The sequence below is a fragment of the Ranitomeya imitator genome, chromosome 1 (assembly GCF_032444005.1).
Source record: "Ranitomeya imitator isolate aRanImi1 chromosome 1, aRanImi1.pri, whole genome shotgun sequence".
NCBI classification, from domain to species: domain Eukaryota; kingdom Metazoa; phylum Chordata; class Amphibia; order Anura; family Dendrobatidae; genus Ranitomeya; species Ranitomeya imitator.
This window is the reverse complement of record NC_091282.1, coordinates 256,035,345-256,055,924: the sequence shown is the minus strand read 5'-3', so window position 1 is coordinate 256,055,924 and position 20,580 is coordinate 256,035,345. Positions and strand designations below refer to the sequence as shown.

The following is a 20,580-nucleotide window of genomic DNA, read 5'->3' as shown; positions in this document are numbered from 1 at the left end:
AAAAAAAGCAAAGTGGGCAACCCTGTTGACATCCTGAGTCATCAGGTGATCTTCACTTTTTGTAGCTTTGATGCTGCGCATATCTCTGCCGGAAGTTCCGTTACCGGCGTTCCGGTTAGTGATGCTTCTAGCGGAGGTGTGTTCTGTATGGTCATGTGAAACAAAGTGTCTGATGACCGTGCTGTTGTAGTTCTGACCACACCGCTCAGTCTGCTTTATTTAGGTCAGAATGGTGGTATACGCTTTTCACAGGCATTGTTATGATTGGGCAGCAGCAGAGGATGGAAAGTGTACACCCATGAACTTGACTGTAATAAACCAAAATGTTGAACGATATATAAATTTACCCCTAAGGCACTAGTAACTTTGGTGCACTATAATCTCTATAAGGCTAGGGTCACATTGCGTTAGTGCAATCCGTTTAGCGCTAGCGGGTTGCGCTAAAGCAATGTTTTTAACGGGGCTGCGGTAACGTCCCCGCTCTCGCAGATCCCCGATCTGCGAGAGCGGGGAACGGACCATGGGCGCGCCTCGGACGCTGCAAGCAGCGTCCGCGGCGCGCCAGGAAACACCGGCGCGTCGCTAGCGCGTGCCGAACTTGGCACGCGCTAGTGCTGCGCGTTCCCATTGCCGTGAATGGGCGCGCTAACGGACGCGTTGCACGGCGTTAATTTCGCCGTGCAACGCTGTCCGTTAGTGCGTTCCCATTAACGCAATGGGAACCTAGCCTAACAGAGCAGAAAAAAATGTAAAAAAAAAAATTACGGACCCAAAAATTTTGTGAAAGGTGCTCTTTAAAGAAGCCCTCATCCAATGAAAGTTTATATCCTCTTAACATATTGCCGCCATCATATTATATAGCACTGTCATTTCTTCCTTTCTACCCAGTAAATTCTTCTCTTTTCTCTGCTCTATGTAGAAACAGGAAGTCTTGTATCCCTGCATTTATCATCCCCCTCTTCAACTCCTGACCCAGCTGCTCCCTCCGCCCCCATGCCAGGGACTTTTGCAGTCTCAAACAAAAAGTCAGCACACTGTAGCGCCATAGCATGCAAACATGAAAATTGAATTGCATTACTGCATTAGAAGTACCAAAAATATGGAAAATATGAAACATTTGAAAAATGAAATATGAGAAATTGAGAACGTTTAGCGCATAAATTGGCCAATTCATGTGTACCTGGAAGCCACGATAAAGCATTTCTCATTTCTAGGGCCTAAACAATGCCTTTCCTCTCTGAGAATAAAGTTTTCATCTGAATGGGAACCTAATGTGTCTTTTTGTTTGAGAGTATATGAGTTGATGACTCTAGGTTCAGCACCTATTCACACTTGGTCTATGTTTGGATGTGACGATCAGTTTTTATAAGTTTTTGAAGGGACTTTTGCAGTGACTCATGAGTCAGGATTGCATAAGAGACTTTCTATTACTACATAGAGCTTAGAAGGATTCACCTAGTCAATTTTTCATCATGTGATGTCATAGACCTAATGGAAAAGAGAAGAATTAGCTGGGTAGAAAGGCAAAATGAGCAATTGTACAGTTAAGTACACAGTGCTATATAATATGATAACTGCAATATATCAAGAGGATAAAAATTTTGATTGGAGCGCTTCTCAAGATGACGGTTTCAAATTTTTTTTTCTTACTCAGCAAAATTCTTTACATATATATGATATGCATATATAACATTAAATTGTCCACATTTATTATTTTCTTTCATTTTTTTTTTACAAAAATTGTGCATGTATAAATAACGGAAGCAAATAAAAATATTGCAAAGAGCAATGTTCTTGTTGATATAAAACACAATACTGTGTATGATTTATAAACTCTTGGAATTATCCGTGAGTTCTTATGACTTGTGCAGGTATCTGCCGAATATGAGCACCTCCTGCCACGACTCCTTTGTTGCCATGTCGCTTTCTTTGTGATGAGTGAATTATGGCTATCCTGTTGTTTGGTACTGTGTGGTTAAAATATGATCTAGTGTTAATAATTAAAGAAGGTCTGAGAAGTTCATTTATGTCTTGTTGTAATTTGCAAAGCAACCAATCCTCCTCCTTAAAACAAAGGTTTTAATTTCTTCTTCTTTGCCTTCATGACCAGAGGCAATGAGATCTTGAAGGCAGTTCTGCAAAGAGACAGACAGATTAGTACTTTTTTTTTTTTATTTGAATGCAAACGTGAATATGAGTGTATATATTTCTAAAAACAGACATTATAGGTTAAAAGAATTTTGAATAAATAAGTAGTGAAAATTCCTTTAACTCAAATCATCATTTGAGTTAAAGGAATTTTCACTACTTATTTACTGTAATACAAAGTGGACAAGATATTGTTGTGATGGCAAATTTACAGAGTTGGGATACGTTCACACAGCCACAATTTCAGTCCAAGTATGGTCTGTGAATGGCTGAATGCCATGCGTGAAAAACAAAATTGCAGCATGCACTAGTTTTTTCTGTTTTTCAGATGAGAATCACCTATTCATTTTTTTTTCTGGATGCAAGAAGTATCGTTTCTCCTTGTGGAGAGTGACATGTTAAGCATGTCAAGGTGAGGAGACTTAAAGCCGCAATGCTCCTCTGGGAAATATGCTAATTGTCTCTTCAGAAAGGAAGAGGACTAGAACTCTAGTGCCACCTATTGGAAGTAGCAATCCTAACAGTCAATGTCGACTCTTTAACGAGCCCTGTCACATGACTTAGGATAAAAGCCAAACCAGAATTTCAATTTGCAGACACTGTGTTTCGGGGTGCTGCCCCTCGTCAGTGCAAAGTGGAGATCTGGTTTGGCTGATTGAGAGGCGTCAGACCGCTACTTCCAATAGGTGGCAATAGAGTTCTAGTCCTCTTCCTCTCTAAAGAGACAATTTGCATATTTCCCAGAGGAGCATTGCGGCTTTAAGTCTCCTCACCTCGACATGCTTAACATGTCACTTTCAGCAAGGAGAAACGATACTTCTTGGATCCCGGTCCTCTTCCTCTCTGAAGAGACAATTTGCATTTTTTTATGGATGAAAATGGGACTATTTTTTACATACTTTATAATAACTTAGCTTATAGTTTCCAGTTTTGTACTTTCGCTGATTCTCCAATATCACAAAGTAACTTTTATATACTTTTTACCTCCCCATATCGCAGACTATGATGTGTTATTTAAAAGGGTTTTAACAATAATGGTCAATAAACTGGAGATGTCTTAAAATACTTGGTGTTGCATTGCCAACTGTGCATTTACTTCGCTGTGTATCGTTGAACTAGACACCACTTCTGAAATTGTCCAGGAAAGGATCTTGCTCCCCATTGAATGTGTCTGACCAGTCAATATGGTGTGTATATGATATTCTGTAATATGTTCCTTCATTTTTAGGAATATTGAGTTAAGATCATAAAACTGGTACTTTGTGTGCATCAACTGATAATGTAGTGATAATCAATTTACAGACCCCTATAATTAAAAATGAATGAACGGTGGCTCAGTGGTCATCACCACAGCCTTGCAGCGCTGGGGTCCTGGGATTAAATCTGTAAAGAGTTTGTATGTTCTCCCCGTGTTTGCGTGGGCTTCCTCCGGTTTTCTACCACACTCCAAAAAAATCCTGATAGGGAATTTAGATTGTGAGCCCCAATGCAGACAGTGCTGATAATGTCTGTAAAGTGCTGTAGAATTAATGGCGCTATATAAGAGTTTTAAATAAATAAATACATTATACCGTAAACTATGGTCATCTGAAAACCTGTAAAATGTTAAATTCTGCCAGATCGAGTTTATGCTCCCATGATCCCATAATGATTAATGATTTCGGACATTGTCCATACCATTACAGAATGCTGCTACATGACACACTTCTCTAGTGATTAACTAATTGGAAATATTGGTGCAGGACCAGATAATTATCCAATAGTAGTAAAGAGATCAGCGCGGCACCATGGAAAAGAAAAGTGCATTGTATTATAGGGGCTCTGTGGCGGGCATAATTCTGGCATATTTCTGGGATATTAGCTCATCATGGGTACTTGTGAATTTGTACTTTAGGGTTTAGATTGGGTTTTAGATCTAGGAGGTATTTTGCTCAGTTGCCGCTGAATGGCAGTCATAACTGTTTTTTTATTGGCACCCTGATCTCTCCTATTTTAAAGCCAATGTGTGCTAGAAGTGAGGCATCATTCACACTACTTACTCGCAGGTTGTGCAGATGGGGCTGAAATTACAGAATACTGAAGAAAAAAAAAGAGACAAGAAAAAAATACAGTGAATACAAAACAGTACAAGACTGGAGTTAATGAGGCTGTCCGATACTTTAGCATTGATGACCTATCTTTAGGATAGGTCATCAAAGTCTGATCGGTCGGAGTCCTACACCCAGCACCCCCGCTGATCAGCTATTCTCAGTGACCGGAAATCCTCACTTGTGGAGATGTCCATCTTCTAATAGTGGTCCCGGCAGGGTACTGCGCATCCACCTCCTATTGATTTGAATAGGAGGCGGATGTGTAGTACTCAGCGGCGGCCACAATCAGATGACAGCCAGCTCCGCAAGGGAGGATTTCTGGCAGCCGGGGTCACCAAAAACAGCTGATTTGTCGAGGTCCAACACCTGACACACCCGCCAGACACTGATGACCTATCCTAAGAACAGGTCATCAATGCTAAAGCAGTGGACAACTTCATTAAGTGTCCGTTATAAAATTTAAAAAAAATGCAAAATCTTCTAAAAGAATCAGCAGGAACTTAATTTTTGTGTTTGGACATGAGGCAGTAAATAAGTAATTAAAAGGCTGCAGTTGTGAAGCAACTGGCTACAGAAATTAGATGCTTGTTTCCATTGTACGTAAGAAAACTGCTCTGCGTGGATGCTATAGGCAACTAATATTTTTCAGCTTTGTTCATATTAAGGGGTTTTCCACTACGGTTATATTGATGACCTTAGGATAGGTCATTAATATCAGGTTGATCTGCACCAAGCACACCCACCCATCAGCTGTTTGCAGCACCACTAAAGGCTGGGTTTAAACAGTGTGCTAAGCTAAATACCACCAGTCCGCCACACCGCTTGGTGGCCACCAGTCCGCCACACTGCTTCATGGCCACTGGTGGTTTCCTGCAGATCAGCTCCTATTAGTTGAATCAAAGTGGTGGAAAACCAATTAAGTGTAAGAATTATTCATTTATGATAACAATTAGTGAAGAGCACAGAATAAAGGACAAGAAGGAGAAAATCTAAATCCCCGTCCTATCAGAATTAAAGCCTACTCACTGAAAGTAAACACTATGTTGGCAAAGCGTGAATGTAAAACATAACATTTAATATAATGCTAAAACAATTGCAGCTGCAATTCACCAAAGAACAAATATAAAACGCCTATCACAAATATAAAAAGTGATTTTTTTTTTGTTCATGTGATAAGACTTTTATATTTGTTCTCTTGTAATTTGCAGCTGCAATTATTTTAAAAGGTATATTAAATGTTATGTTTTACATTCACGTTTTGCTAACATAGCAAGATAACAATTAAAGAGATACTTAAAGAGGTTGTGCCACGACACACTTTGCTGATAAAAGCTCTAAATTTAAAGTGGATAACTTGATTAAAAAAGACCTTTTTATATATATATCCTCTGATTTGCTTGTGGCCCCCTACATGTCATAGTAAACAGAAGAAATTTTGGGAAGAGTTTAAAGAAGACCCATGTGACCGCAGCTGCCTCCTTCATTGGCTCAGGGGCTGCATCACTGCGGGGGTTCAAATAGTCCCCTACTACACTACAGATTCCCATTAGCCCATTCTTTTTTTCTAAAAATGGCCGGTCATTATTTCACTCCCAAAAAACATATACCTGTCTAACAGTCATCGTATGCTTGAATATGAATTCTATATATGTTATAAACCTATGTTTGTATACACTTATACGTGGAGCGCATATTCATTACTTTAATGAGCGATACCATGTAACCGCTCAACACAGGAACAAGCTGCCGAAGACCATCGGAGAAGCAGGGACATAGAGAGAGACAGCACCAGGATGGGATGAGTATGACGGGGGAGGGTGAGCCATGCGATATTCACCTGTCCACGTTCCACCGCCGGGCTCTGTCTTCCGCGTCCTCTGGCTGTGACATTCAGGTCAGATGGCGCGATGATGTGTTTAGTGCACGCCCTCTGCCTGAAAAGTCACTGCAAAGAGCCAAAGACTCGGCGGTGCGCGGCGATGGAACGGGACCAGGCGAATAGTGCAGGTGCCAGGGGCCTGAGCAAGCGGCGACTCCTGCACCTGACCCTCATAGTGCACCGGTGTCCCCGCCTGCTCAGGCCACCGGCACTCAACGATGAGAGGTAAGTATGTCATTTTTTTTTTTTCTTTAATGGCAGCAGCAGCATAAGGGCCATATTATTCTATGGAGCATCTTATGGGGCCAGCAACCTTTATGGAGCAGCATATGGGGCATAAAATTCTATAGAGCGTGTTATGGGCCATTGACCTTTGTGCAGCATTATATGGGGCATAAAATTCTATAGAGCATCTTATGGGGCCATCAACCTTTGTGCAGCATTATATGGGGCATAATATTCTATGGAACATCTTATGGGGCCATAAACCTTTATGGAGCAGCATATGGGGCATATTATTCTATGGAGCATTTTATGGGGCCATCAACCTTTATGGAGCAGAATATGGAGCATCTTATGGGGCCATCTACCTTTGTGCAGCATTATATGGGGCATAATATTCTATGACGCATCTTATGGGGCCATCATTAACCTTTTATGGAGCATTATATGGGGCATAGTTTAATATGGAGCATCTTATGTGGCCCATCATGAACTGTATGGAGAATTATATGGGGCTCCTGATACAATATGGATATTAAAAAACACAACCCTAATGATGTCTCAATTAATTTTACTTATTGGTATCTATTTTTATTTTTGACATTTACTAGTAGCTGCTGCATTTTCCACCCTAGGCTTATACTCAAATCAATAAGTTTTCCCAATTTTGTGTGGCAAAATTAGGTGCCTCAGCTTATACTCGGGTCGGCTTATACTCGAGTATATACGGTAAATTTTTTTCTTCTCTCTCAGCTCTGCTGTGTTGTAACAATATTGCAACCCTGTCTGCCTGTGAGATGGAAGCTAGAGTTGAGCGACCTTGACCTTTTTAGAGTCGAGCCGGGTTTCGCGAATCCCGACTATCTCAAAAGTCGGGTCGAGTGAAATCGGCCGATTATGGCGAAAAGTCGGGATCGACCGAAACACGAAACCCAATGCAAGTCAATGGGGCAGCATAGTCGGCAGTGAGTGGGGGCCAGGAAAACACCTAGAGTGCCCATTTTAATGTCAAAACCATCCATTCTTCTTAATGAAGCTTGTCAAGCGTAATTTACCTTATAATAATTGGAAGGCATTTGAAATTGGGGGTCATTTGGCTAAAGTTGTGTGGGGTAGGGCTGGTTCAAGTAATTAGTGGGCCCAGGAAATCTGGACCACGTCACGGCAGTGGAGCAGGGAGAGGTAAGTATTTCAACTTTGCAAGTGCTGTGAATCTGAGCAAGCAGGGGGGGCCCACTTGTTGGCATTGGCACTGGCACAGGGCCCCTCAAAGTACAGCGGTGTGTTTGCACGGCGGGGGCGCCTCCCACCGGCAGCAACACTTTTGCGTACTATGAGAGGCCCTGTGCCAGTGACGTCGCCAACTAGTATTCCTCCCCACACCTGATGAAGGAACCTGCACTTTCATCTGCACCTTCCTCTTTGTCCCCGTGTAAGGTGGTATGGTATGCGGGAAGAGCAACCTGACTTTCAGCAGGGTCACAATGTTGTTGTGTAGCATGCACGGGGAATGTTGCGTTATGGGTCAATGTACCAGCAGACTCATCTATCACTGGCTGGGCAATGGGCACGATGAAGTGGAAACACAGATATAGGCCCAAAGAATAAAGTGGGCTAAATGCAGTTCAAAATTGGTAACACAGGAATAACCAGGGGGCATTGCAGTGGAGGACAACTGGAATGAGAGGCTGACACAGAGAGTAGGGCCAAATCAGTAAGTAGTCGAAATGCAGTTCAAAATTGGCAACCGTAGTAAACAGGCGGCACAGCTTTGTTCAGTGGAGGAGAACAGCAAGGAGTGGCAGACACCGATAGTAGGCCCCAACCCAACTAGTAGGCCAAATGCAGTCTAACATTAACAACTACTTAACGAGAGCCTGAAAATGGAATTTCAGGACAGGAAACCAGGAGAACAGCAAGGAGTGGCAGACACCGATAGTAGGCCCCAAACCAACTAGTACGCCAAATGCAGTTGTTCCATTTAACCACAATTTAATGAGAGCCTGAAGATAGAAGCTCAGGAAAGGCAACCTGGGGAACACCTTGGAGTGTAACACACCATCTCTCTCCACCCCATACCCATTTTGTAGGCCTAATGCAGTGTACTTTTCTACAACTACTAAACGAGAGTCGGAAGACCGAAGCAATGGCAAGGAAACCTGGGGAACACCTTGGAGTGTAACACACCATCTCTCTCCACCCCATACCCAATTTGTAGGCCTAATGCAGTGTAGTTTCCAAGAACTACTAAACGAGAGCCGGAAGATCGAAGCTCAGGAAAGGCAACCTGGGGAACACCTTGGAGTGTAACACACCCTCTCTCTACACCCCATACCCAATTTGAATGCCTAATGCAGTGTAGTTTCCAAGAACTACTAAACGAGAGCCGGAAGATCGAAGCTCAGGAAAGGCAACCTGGGGAACACCTTGGAGTGTAACACACCCTCTCTCTACACCCCATACCCAATTTGAAGGCCTAATGCAGCGTAGTTTCCAACAACTACTAAACGAGAGCCGGAAGATCGAAGCTCAGGAAAGGCAACCTGGGGAACACCTTGGAGTGTAACACACCCTCTCTCTACACCCCATACCCAATTTGAAGGCCTAATGCAGTGTAGTTTCCAAGAACTACTAAACGAGAGCCGGAAGATCGAAGCTCAGGAAAGGCAACCTGGGGAACACCTTGGAGTGTAACACAACGTCTCTCTACACCACGGAAGGGCTGATTCTTAGGAAGGAAGGCTGTTGGAAATAAGCATTGCGCGTCCGAGGGTGATTATATTCTTATTAGGTATATACTCACCCTCGGACGCGCCCTGCTTCTTTATTTGGAATGAATGTTTATTTGCAATGTGGTGTTGACTTTCTCTATTATTTTGGTAATTAATGATTTTATTATTTTCATTGTTTTGCATCTTCTCGGCAATAATATAAAGAAGACGCGACAGGACAACACTCGGTGGATGCCATATCTGTGTTTTCAATTTAAAAAACCTTTCAGTTAACTACTTGCAGGAGAAAGTAATTGTAGCTGGTGGCCATTTTTAGTACTGTACCAGATTTTAGTTGTGTGTTTGTTTTTAATGTTAAAATGTCTGCATTTGATATCTCACCAGTATTTTCTTTTTTATAAGCAAAATACTTATTTTTTTATTTTATGATGTTGGTTCAAGGGGTACACGGGCAGCAGTAGACAGGTCAGTGGAGGCCTAGTGGAAGGAGGGACTGCAGACAGGCTTCGAAGCCCTAACATAATAAATTGGGCTGCCTGTAGGCAATTTAAAATTGGTTCCAGGGGAACACGGGCAGCAGTAGACAGGTCAGTGGAGGCCTAGTGGAAGGAGGGACCGCAGACAGGCTTCGAAGCCCTAACATAATAAATTGGGCTGCCTGTAGGCAATTTAAAATTGGTTCCAGGGGAACACGGGCAGCAGTAGACAGGTAAGTGGAGGCCTAGTGGAAGGAGGGACCGCAGACAGGCTTCGAAGGCCTAACATAATAAATTGGGCTGCCTGTAGGCAATTTAAAATTGGTTCCAGGGGAACACGGGCAACAGTGGTCTGGTCAGTGGAGGCCTAGTGGAAGGAGTGACGGCAGACAGGCATCAAAGGCCTAACATCATAACATTGGGCTGTTGGCAATTTAAAATTGGTTCCAGGGGTACACGGGCAACAGTGGTCTGGTCAGTGGAAGTCTAGTGGAAGGAGTGACGGCAGACAGGCATCAAAGGCCTAACATAATAACATTTGGCTGTTGGCAATTTAAAATTGGTTCCAGGGGTACACGGGCAACAGTGGTCTGGTCAGTGGAAGTCTAGTGGAAGGAGTGACGGCAGACAGGCTAAGAAGGCCTAACATAACAAAATTGGGCTGGCTGTAGGCAAGTTTAAATTGGTTCCAGGGGAACACGGCCAGCAGTGGCCTGGTCAGTGTAGTAGTTGTAGAAAGAACGGACCGCAGACAGGCTTCGAAGGCCTAACATAACAAAAATGTCAAAACAATGGTATTGTCAGTGCCAGGCATTGAAGGATGTCAGCGCATAGACTAAACATTGGTGAAGCTGTGAGAGATAATTTTGCTAGTGGTAGAGCACTGTTTGAGCTGGGGGGGGGGGGAACTGTCTTGTGGCCGGCGGTACAGGCCCAGGGCCCCTCATATTACAATGGTGTGTCTGACGTTGGGTGCGCACCACCACCGCCAGAGACACTTTATTGTACTATGAGGGACCCAGTGGCAGTGCCGTCGACCAAAAGCGGGCACACCCACCTCTTCAGACAAACAGCACTCTCACGGGTGCTGGCGCAAAGTGGCGATACCACGGCCCCGTGTGGGGAGTTTGGCCATTTTGTTAGGAGTAAACATGTCGTATGCTGGACAATCAGGTGCAGAAAATTACGAGATTGGAAAAGTCATTCAGAAGAGTCCACAGGCAAGACCTTTTCATAGGAAAGTTAGGTGTCAGCCGGGCAAGGTGGGGCAAAAGATTTCGAAATCCAGTTGTGGTTCATTTTAATGAAGGTTAGATCATCTACATTTTGGGTAGCCAGACGAGTCCTTTTTTCAGTTAGTATTGAACCTGCAGCACTGAATACTCTTTCTGATAGGACACTAGCTGCCGGGCAAGCAAGCTCCTGCAATGCATATTCTGCCAATTCTGGCCAGGTGTCTAATTTGGATGCCCAGTAATCAAATGGGAATGACGGTTGAGGGAGAACGTCGATAAGGGATGAAAAATAGTTTGTAACCATACTGGACAAATGTTGTCTCCTGTCACTTTGAATTGATGCTGCAGTACCTGTCCTGTCTGCGGTCATAGCAAAATCACTCCACAACCTGGTCAGAAAACCCCTCTGGCCAACGCCACTTCTGATTTCTGCCCCTCTAACTCCTCTGGTCTGCTGGCCCCTGCAGCTCGTGTGAGAACTATCACGGGCGCTGTGTGCAGGGAATGCCAGAAGCAAACGGTCAACAAGAGTTGATTGTTTTGTTGCCAATATTAGTTCCAAGTTCTCATGTGGCATAATATTTTGCAATTTGCCTTTATAGCGAGGATCAAGGAGGCAGGCCAACCAGTAATCGTCATCGTTCATCATTTTTGTAATGCGTGTGTCCCTTTTGAGGATACGCAAGGCATAATCCGCCATGTGGGCCAAAGTTCCAGTTGTCAAATCTGCGGTTGTGCTTGGTTGAGGGGCAGTTGCAGGCAAATCTACGTCACTTGTGTCCCTCAAAAAACCAGAACCCGCCCTTGCCACGCCACCAATTTCCAATGACCCCGGGAAAGCTTCCTCATTAAAAATATACTCATCCCCATCATCCTCCTCATCCTCCACCTCCTCTTCGCCCGCTACCTCGTCCTGTACACTGCCCTGACCAGACAATGGCTGACTGTCATCAAGGCTTTCCTCTTCCTCTGGTGCAGACGCCTGATCCTTTATGTGCGTCAAACTTTGCATCAGCAGACACATTAGGGGGATGCTCATGCTTATTATGGCGTTGTCTGCACTAACCAGCCGTGTGCATTCCTCAAAACACTGAAGGACTTGACACATGTCTTTAATCTTCGACCACTGCACACCTGACAACTCCATGTCTGCCATCCTACTGCCTGCCCGTGTATGTGTATCCTCCCACAAAAACATAACAGCCCGCCTCTGTTCGCACAGTCTCTGAAGCATGTGCAGTGTTGAGTTCCACCTTGTAACAACGTCTATGATTAGGCGATGCTGGGGAAGGTTCAAAGAACGCTGATAGGTCTGCATACGGCTGGAGTGTACAGGCGAACGGCGGATATGTGCGCAAAGTCCACGCACTTTGAGGAGCAGGTCGGATAACCCCGGATAACTTTTCAGGAAGCACTGCACCACCAGGTTTAAGGTGTGAGCCAGGCAAGGAATGTGTTTCAGTTGGGAAAGGGAGATGGCAGCCATGAAATTCCTTCCGTTATCACTCACTACCTTGCCTGCCTCAAGATCTACAGTGCCCAGCCACGACTGCGTTTCTTGCTGCAAGAACTCGGACAGAACTTCCGCGGTGTGTCTGTTGTCGCCCAAACACTTCATAGCCAATACAGCCTGCTGATGTTTGCCAGTAGCTGCCCCATAATGGGAGACCTGGTGTGCAACAGTGGCAGCTGCGATGGAGTGGTTGTGCGACTGCGGTCTGTGGACGAGCTCTCGCTTCTGCAGGAGGACGAGGAGGAGGAGGGGGTGCGAACGGCTACAGCCAACTGTTTCCTAGACCGTGGGCTAGGCAGAACTGTCCCAAACTTGCTGTCCCCTGTGGACCCTGAATCCACCACATTTACCCAGTGTGCCGTGATGGACACGTAACGTCCCTGGCCATGCCTACTGGTCCATGCATCTGTTGTCAGGTGCACCTTTGTGCTCACAGATTGCCTGAGTGCATGGACGATGCGCTCTTTAACATGCTGGTGGAGGGCTGGGATGGCTTTTCTGGAAAAAAAAGTGTCGACTGGGTAGCTCGTAGCGTGGTACAGCGTAGTCCATCAGGTCTTTGAAAGCTTTGCTTTCAACTAACCGGTAGGGCATCATCTCTAACGAGATTAGTCTAGCTATGTGGGCGTTCAAACCCTGTGTACGCGGATGCGAGGCTAAGTACTTTCTTTTTCTAACCATAGTCTCATGTAGGGTGAGCTGGACTGGAGAGCTGGAGATCGTGGAACTAGCGGGGGTGCCGGTGGACATGGCAGACTGAGAGACGGTGGGAGATGGTATTGTTGCCGCCGGTGCCCTAGATGCAGTGTTTCCTACTACGAAACTGGAGATTCACTGACCCTGACTGCTTTGGCCTGGCAAAGAAACCTGCACAGATACTGCAGGTGGTGCAGAAAATGGTGGCCCTACACTGCCGGAAGGGATGTTGCGTTGATGAGTAGCTTCATTGGCCGAGGGTGCTACAACCTTAAGGGACGTTTGGTAGTTAGTCCAAGCTTGCAAATGCATGGTGGTTAAATGTCTATGCATGCAACTTGTATTGAGACTTTTCAGATTCTGCCCTCTGCTTAAGGTAGTTGAACATTTTTGACAGATTACTTTGTGCTGATCAATTGGATGTTGTTTAAAAAAATGCCAGACTGCACTCTTTCTAGCATCGGATACCTTTTCAGGCATTGCAGACTGAGCTTTAACCGGATGGCCACGCTGTCCTCCAACAGGTTTTGACTTTGCCACGCGTTTTGGCCAAGATACGGGCCCGGCAGATGGAACCTGTTGCGATGTTGATGCCTGCTGCGGCCCCTCCTCCTCCGCTTCAGAACTGCTGCCGCCTGCACCCTGTTCCCCCAATGGCTGCCAATCGGGGTCAAGAACTGGGTCATCTATTACCTCTTCTTGTAGCTCGTGTGCAACTTCGTCTGTGTCACCGTGTCGGTCGGTGGTATAGCGTTCGTGATGGGGCAACATAGTCTCATCAGGGTCTGATTCTTGATCAGCACCCTGCGAGGGCAATGTTGTGGTCTGAGTCAAAGGACCAGCATAGTAGTCTGGCTGTGGCTGTGCATCAGTGCACTCCATGTCAGATTCAACTTGTAATGGGCATGGACTGTTAACTGCTTCACTTTCTAAGCCAGGGACGGTATGTGTAAAGAGCTCCATGGAGTAACCCGTTGTGTCGCCTGCTGCATTCTTCTCTGTTGTTGTTTTTGCTGAAGAGGACAAGGAAGCGACTTGTCCCTGACCGTGAACATCCACTAACGACGCGCTGCTTTTACTTTTACCAGTTTCACGAGAGGAGGCAAAAGAGCTAGAGGCTGAGTCAGCAAGATAAGCCAAAACTTGCTCTTGCTGCTCCGGCTTTAAAAGCGGTTTTCCTACTCCCAGAAAAGGGAGCGTTCGAGGCCTTGTGTAGCCAGACGACGAACCTGGCTCCACAGCTCCAGACTTAGGTGCAATATTTTTTTTCCCACGACCACCTGATGCTCCACCACTACCACTACCCTCATTACCAGCTGACAATGAACGCCCCCGGCCACGACCTCTTCCACCAGACTTCCTCATTGTTTTAAAAACGTTACCAAACGAACGGTATTTGTTGCTGTCACACAACTTACACGGTGAGCTATAACTTCAGTATGATTTAGCTACCCCTTTACAGGTGGGTGAGACCACAACGAAAATCAGCCACAATGTTACACACTCTGTTGTTGTTGGCAACAAATGAGATGGCACACACGCAGGACTGTCACTGAAGCGCAAATGTAAATATTTATCTCCCACTGATTTGTGTTTGTTTTTTTTAAAAGGGAGACTTCAGAAAAAAAAAAAAATTAAAAAAAAATTATTTTTTACAGAAGAATTTATAAAACAAATAAAATGAAATGATTGTTTCAGGGAGAATTTAGGAAAAAAAAAAAAAAAAAAAGGCTTTGTAGGGCCCACTGAGAGAGAGGACGCACACAGGAGTCAGGAGTGGCACACAAGCCCAGAGGCCAATATTAATCTCCCACCGATTGATTTAGTTATTTTTTATGGTAGATTTTGGAACCCAAATCAAGCAAAAAAATTAATAGGCTTTCTATGGCCCACAATTGGGGAGAGAGAGAGAGATGGCACACCCAGGAGTCAAGACTGGCACACAAGCAGAAGGGGCAATATGAATCTCCCACAGATTTTTTTTTTTTTTTTCAGGGAGACTTGAGAGAAAAAAAAATACAAAAAAAAATGATTTTTTTCAGGAATAATTTAGAAACCAAAGAAAATAAAATGATTGTTTCAGGGAGAATTTAGAAAACAAATAAAACAAAAAATAGGCTTTCTAGGGCCCACTGAGTGACAGATGACGCACACAGGAGTCAGGAGTGGCACACAAGCCCAGAGGCCAATATTAATCTCCCACTGATTGATTTAGTGATTTTTTTTGGTAGATTTTGGAACCCAAATCAAGCAAAAAAATTAATAGGCTTTCTATGGCCCACTATTTGTGAGAGAGATGGCACGCTCAGGACTGGCACACAAGCCCAGAGGCCAATATTAATCTCCCACTTTTTTTTTTTTTCCAGGGAAAATTTATAAACCCAATAAAATAATAAAAAAATAGGCTTTCTATGGCCCACTATCTGAGAGAGAGAGAGATGGCACGCTTAGGACTGGCACACAAGCCCAAAGGCCAATATTAATCTCCCACTGATTGATTTAATGATTTTTTCAGGTAGAATTTAGAACCCAAATCAAGCAAAAAAATTAATAGGCTTTCTATGGCCCACTGAGTGAGAGATGGCACACACAGGAGTAAGGAGTGGCACACAAGCCCTGAGGCCAATATTTTTCTCCCACTGATTGATTGATTGATTTTTTCAGGTAGAATAGTGAACCCAAATCAACCAAAAAAATAAATAGGCTTTCTATGGCCCACTATTTGTGAGAGAGATGGCACGCTCAGGACTAGGGCAGCCCAATGAGCTACAGCGCTGAGGGAAAAAAAGGAGCTTCCACTGTCCCTGCACACCGAAGGTGGTGTTGGGCAGTGGAAATCGCTACAGCACAAGCGGTTTTGTGGTTAATGGACCCTGCCTAACGCTATCCCTGCTTCTGACGAAGCGGCAGCAACCTCTCCCTAAGCTCAGATCAGCAGCAGTAAGATGGCGGTCGGCGGGAACGCCCCTTTATAGCCCCTGTGACGCCGCGGACAGCAAGCCAATCACTGCAATGCCCTTCTCTAAGATGGTGGGGACCAGGACCTATGTCATCACGCTGCCCACACTCTGCGTTTACCTTCATTGGCTGAGAAATGGCGCTTTTCGCGTCATTGAAACGCGACTTTGGCGCGAAAGTCGCGTACCGCATGGCCGACCACGCACAGGGGTCGGATCGGGTTTCATGAAACTCGACTTCGCCAAAAGTCGGCGACTTTTGAAAATGTTCGACCCGTTTCGCTCAACCCTAATGGAAGCTAAGAGCTAAAGAAGCTAGATGGAAGCTAAAGCTGAGAGGAAGAAGCAGATTTCAGTTATCAGGACAGTAGAGAGCACCCATTACACTCACACTGGTAACAGTGGTAACCAGGTCACATCACACAGATAAGTCCCCTTCATGTAAAATAAGCTCTGGAGGCAGAGTTATCTCCCAGGCAGCATCTGCCCTATAGCCTGGAAGGGGTCACTTATATAAAGTGATAAAAGATGATTTCTCACCAACAACACATCTTATATGAGACTCACATGGAGGACTGTTTTTAGCATTCTATAAGGCCAGTTTCACATTTGCGGTTGTGTCCGCAGCGTTTCATCCGCAATAATCCGCATGTGTTGTGTTTTCCTATATTTTACATTAGGAACCCAAGTGTCTGCGTTTGATTGTGTTTTGCCACGTTTGACGACGCATGCGTCGTTTCGTCGTCTGCGGTTTGGCGTGGTAAACGCTACATGTAGTAATTTTAGAGGCGTCAATTTGCCGCCTAGAAACGTATGCAGTTGTTAGTGGCAGAAATGAGCCAAAAAAACGCATTGCTGTCTATGTGAACGCATGCGGCCGCAAGCACATGCGTTTGATTGCGTTCGTGAACGCATGCGTTGCACCAGAGAAAAACATGTCTAGACACTGATTAGCCATCCCCCACATACTAGGTGATAAAGAGAGGGAGTGGACAGTTGCAGGTCACTACGCAGCAGAGAAGCTTTCCAGACGCAGCAGAGCAGACACAGGAAGGAATCTACACTCAGAACAATGTGAGTATATCCTAGCCAATGCCTTTATTTTCTATTTTCTGTCTCTACATGTCCTAATTTCTTCCATTTCTTTCTTTCTGCATGCATCAGAATGTCTTCTTCTGATGAGGAGCAACGTCCTGGACCTTCCGAAGCCGAACATGTTAGTGAAGTGAGTACTCACCTCCTCAGATTGGTAAGTATTCACTGTCACAACACATGACAATTTTATTTTTTCCTTTTTTTTTTTTTATTAGAGTTCTTCTACTGCGGCAGAGGCTGGGCAGGAGCAGCGGACTCACAGTCGGGTGGCAAGGCGGTAGCGTGTACGTATACAAGGCTGACTGTTTACTGTATCCTCACTTTAGCATTCTTGAATCTTCCTTTCTGTACTTTACTCTTTCTTTACAATTTTCTTCTGGACTCCTTTTGTATCTTGACTTTCCTTATTCATGCCATTTCTCAGCCTCTGTTTTCTTTCTTTTCCTTATGTTATGTATCCAACATTAATGTCTTTATTTAATTTTTAGGTTCCAGAACGGGATGAACACCTCATAGAAAATGACCTCCTCATCTCCTCTCCCTGGTCCAGAAGCGAGTTCCGTTGTGGGACACCCGGGTTCCACAGCACTCGGACGTGACGATCCGGCGCCTATGGAATGAGGTGGCCAAAGCGATATGAGATGGCTGGGACAACACCCCGACTCGGGTCCGAACTGCATTTTGTAAGTATTGCAATGCAGTGTGAAGCAGCAGAGACCTTGGCCGTGCTGACACAACTGTGTGTGATGAGAGAAACTCTCAGGAGTTTCTCTCATCACACACAGTTGTGTGAGCACGGCCAAAAGTACATTGTCTAACCATTATGTTTTGTTTTTTCAACAGTGCTCAAAGTCAAAACACGTTGGCGTTCGATGAAGGACCGCTTCAACAAGGACCTGCGTCAAGAGAACCGTGTTCCCAGTGGTTCAGGAGCAAGGATCCGAAAGTACAAATACCATTGCATTCTGGCATTTTTAAGACCGGTCCTTGCCCAGAGAACGTAAATGTTTCTCCTGTGCATTTGGTTATGTTGTATTGCCATTAATCTGTATGTTTCTATTCAACAGGAGTTGGTGTCTGGTAAATTTTTGGTATTAATTTTTTTTCCTTTTTTCACAGCACATGGAGCAGCACTGTTGGCACAGGTTCTGGAGCGGTCCTTCATCAGACAGCCACGGACCCGTCCCAGCCATCCTGCAGCAAGTGGGCCTGCCACACTAGCTGGAGACCAGGAAGCTGGTCCATCAGGTCTTCCCCTTTCCCAGTCCTCTGCCCCTTTTTTGGGGGGCTCCTCCCGGCAGCGGCAGAGGGCATCAGACAGGTCCCTCATGCCCGAGTCTTTGCACTTGAGCTCGGCTTTTCACGATGGACTCAAGGCTTTGGGTGACCGAATGGATATTGCAATTAGCCACATGAATACACGTATCCAGGAGGTCACCAAAAGACTTGACCAAGTAAAAGCCGACCTCCAGAGGCCAGAACATCATTTTTTTAACCAAATTGAGCAGGGCATGTTGGAACACCTTACTCCTGATCTCCAGCTTAATGTCTTAATACTTGTATTATCTCCATAATCTCTTCCTTCTGCTTAGTCTATGACTAGTGTTGCAGACTGAAGAGAAAATGGCGGCAAAACAATGCAGAACTATACTCAACAGGTCAGGTGTACAAAAGCTAATTAGTTAGGATACCTGACCTGGTGAGCAGAGAACTACCTTGTATAACCTCCATTTTCTCTTCTGTGTACTTAACCCCTTAATCCCATATGACGTACTATCCCGTCCAGGTGACCTGGGACTTAATTCCCAGTGACGGGATAGTACGTCATATGCGATCGGCCGCGCTCACGGGGGGAGCGCGGCCGATCGCGGCCGGGTGTCAGCTGCCTATCGCAGCTGACATCCGGCACTATGTGCCAGGAGCGGTCACGGACCGCTCCCGACACATTAACCCCCGGCACACCGCGATCAAAGATGATCGCGGTGTGCCGGCGGTGCAGGGAAGCATCGCGCAGGGAGGGGGCTCCCTGCGGGCTTCCCTGAGACGATCGGTACACGGTGATGTACTCACCGTGTACCGAGCGTCTTCTCCCTGCAGTCCCCGGATCCAAAATGGCCGCCGGGCTGCATCCGGGTCCTGCAGGGAGCACTTCCGGGTCAGGATCAGGCTGCAGCTGCAGCTCTAATCCTGCCCGGCTGTATGTCAGATCACCGATCTAACAGAGTGCTGTGCACACTGTGAGATCGGTGATCTGTGATGTCCCCCCCTGGGACAAAGTGAAAAGTTAAAAAAAAAAATTTCCACACTTGTAAAAAAAAAAAAAATTCCTAAATAAAGCAGAAAAAAAAAATATTTCCATAAATACATTTCTTTACCTAAAAAACAAAAAAACAATAAAAGTACACATATTTAGTATCGCCGCGTCCGTAACGACCCGACCTATAAAACTGGCCCACTAGTTAACCCCTTCAGTGAACACCGTAAGAAAAAAAAAAAAAAAAAAACGAGCCAAAAAACAACGCTTTATTATCATAACGCTGAACAAAAAGTGGAATAACACGCGATCATAAAGACGGATATAAATAACCATGGTACCTCTGAAAACGTCATCTTGTCCCGCAAAAAACGAGCCGCCATATAGCATCATAACCAAAAAAATAAAAAAGTTATAGTCCTCAGAATAAAGCGATGACAAAATAATTATTTTTTCTATAAAACAGCTTTTATCGTATAAAAGCGCCAAAACATTAAAAAAATGATATAAATGAGGTATCGCTGTAATCGTACTGACCCGAAGAATAAAACTGCTTCATCAATTTTACCAAACGCGGAACGGTATAAACGCCTCCCCCAAAAGAAATTCATGAATAACTGGTTTTTGGTCATTCTGCATCACAAAAAATCGGAATAAAAAGCGATCAAAAACTGTCACGTGTCCGAAAATGTAACCGATAAAAACGTCAACTCGTCCCGCAAAAAACAAGACCTCACATGACTCTGTGGACCAAAATATGGAAAAATTATAGGTCTCAAAATGTGGAGACGCAAAAACTTTTTTGCTATAAAAAGCGTCTTTTAGTGTGTGACGGCTGCCAATCATAAAAATCCGATATAAAAAACGCTATAAAAGTAAATCAAACCCCCCTTCATCACCCCCTTAGTTAGGCTAGGTTCACATTGCGTTAATGGGTTAACGCTAACGGACAGCGTTGCACGGCGAAAATGTCACAATTAACGCCGTGCAACGGGTCCGTTAGCACAACCATTGACAGCAATGTGATTTTCGGGTGTAGCGCATCGCTAGAGCGTGCCATTTTCGGCTCGCGCTAGCAAGGTGCCATTCTTTTGTGGCGCGCCTCAGACGCTGCTTGCAGCGTCCGCGGCGCGCCCGAGGTCCGATCCCCGATCTTCCAGAGCGGGGACGTTAACGCGACCACTAAACACGACACCTAAAAAGACATTGCGTTAGCGCAATCCGCTAGTGCTAAACGGATTTCCCCAACGCAATGTGAACCTAGCCTTAGGGAAAAATAATAA

The 20,580-nt window shown here is 45.0% G+C and overlaps 1 protein-coding gene across 2 annotated transcripts in view; it reads right to left on the bottom strand.

The window, feature by feature from the left end:
- Positions 1–1,688: 1,688 nt before the first annotated feature.
- Positions 1,689–20,580, bottom strand: part of GTF2H3 (general transcription factor IIH subunit 3) — a 65,308-nt gene continuing 46,416 nt past the window's right edge. The window contains exons 12-13 of one of the 2 annotated variants that reach the window (XM_069755984.1): positions 4,188–4,224; positions 1,689–2,135 (exon numbers count right to left, since the gene is read on the bottom strand). In XM_069755984.1, the coding sequence (XP_069612085.1) occupies positions 2,066–2,135; positions 4,188–4,224 (107 nt within the window). In that variant the 3' untranslated portion in view covers positions 1,689–2,065. The remainder of the gene's footprint in view (positions 2,136–4,187; positions 4,225–20,580) is intronic. The other variant, XM_069755983.1, reaches the window with a different exon arrangement.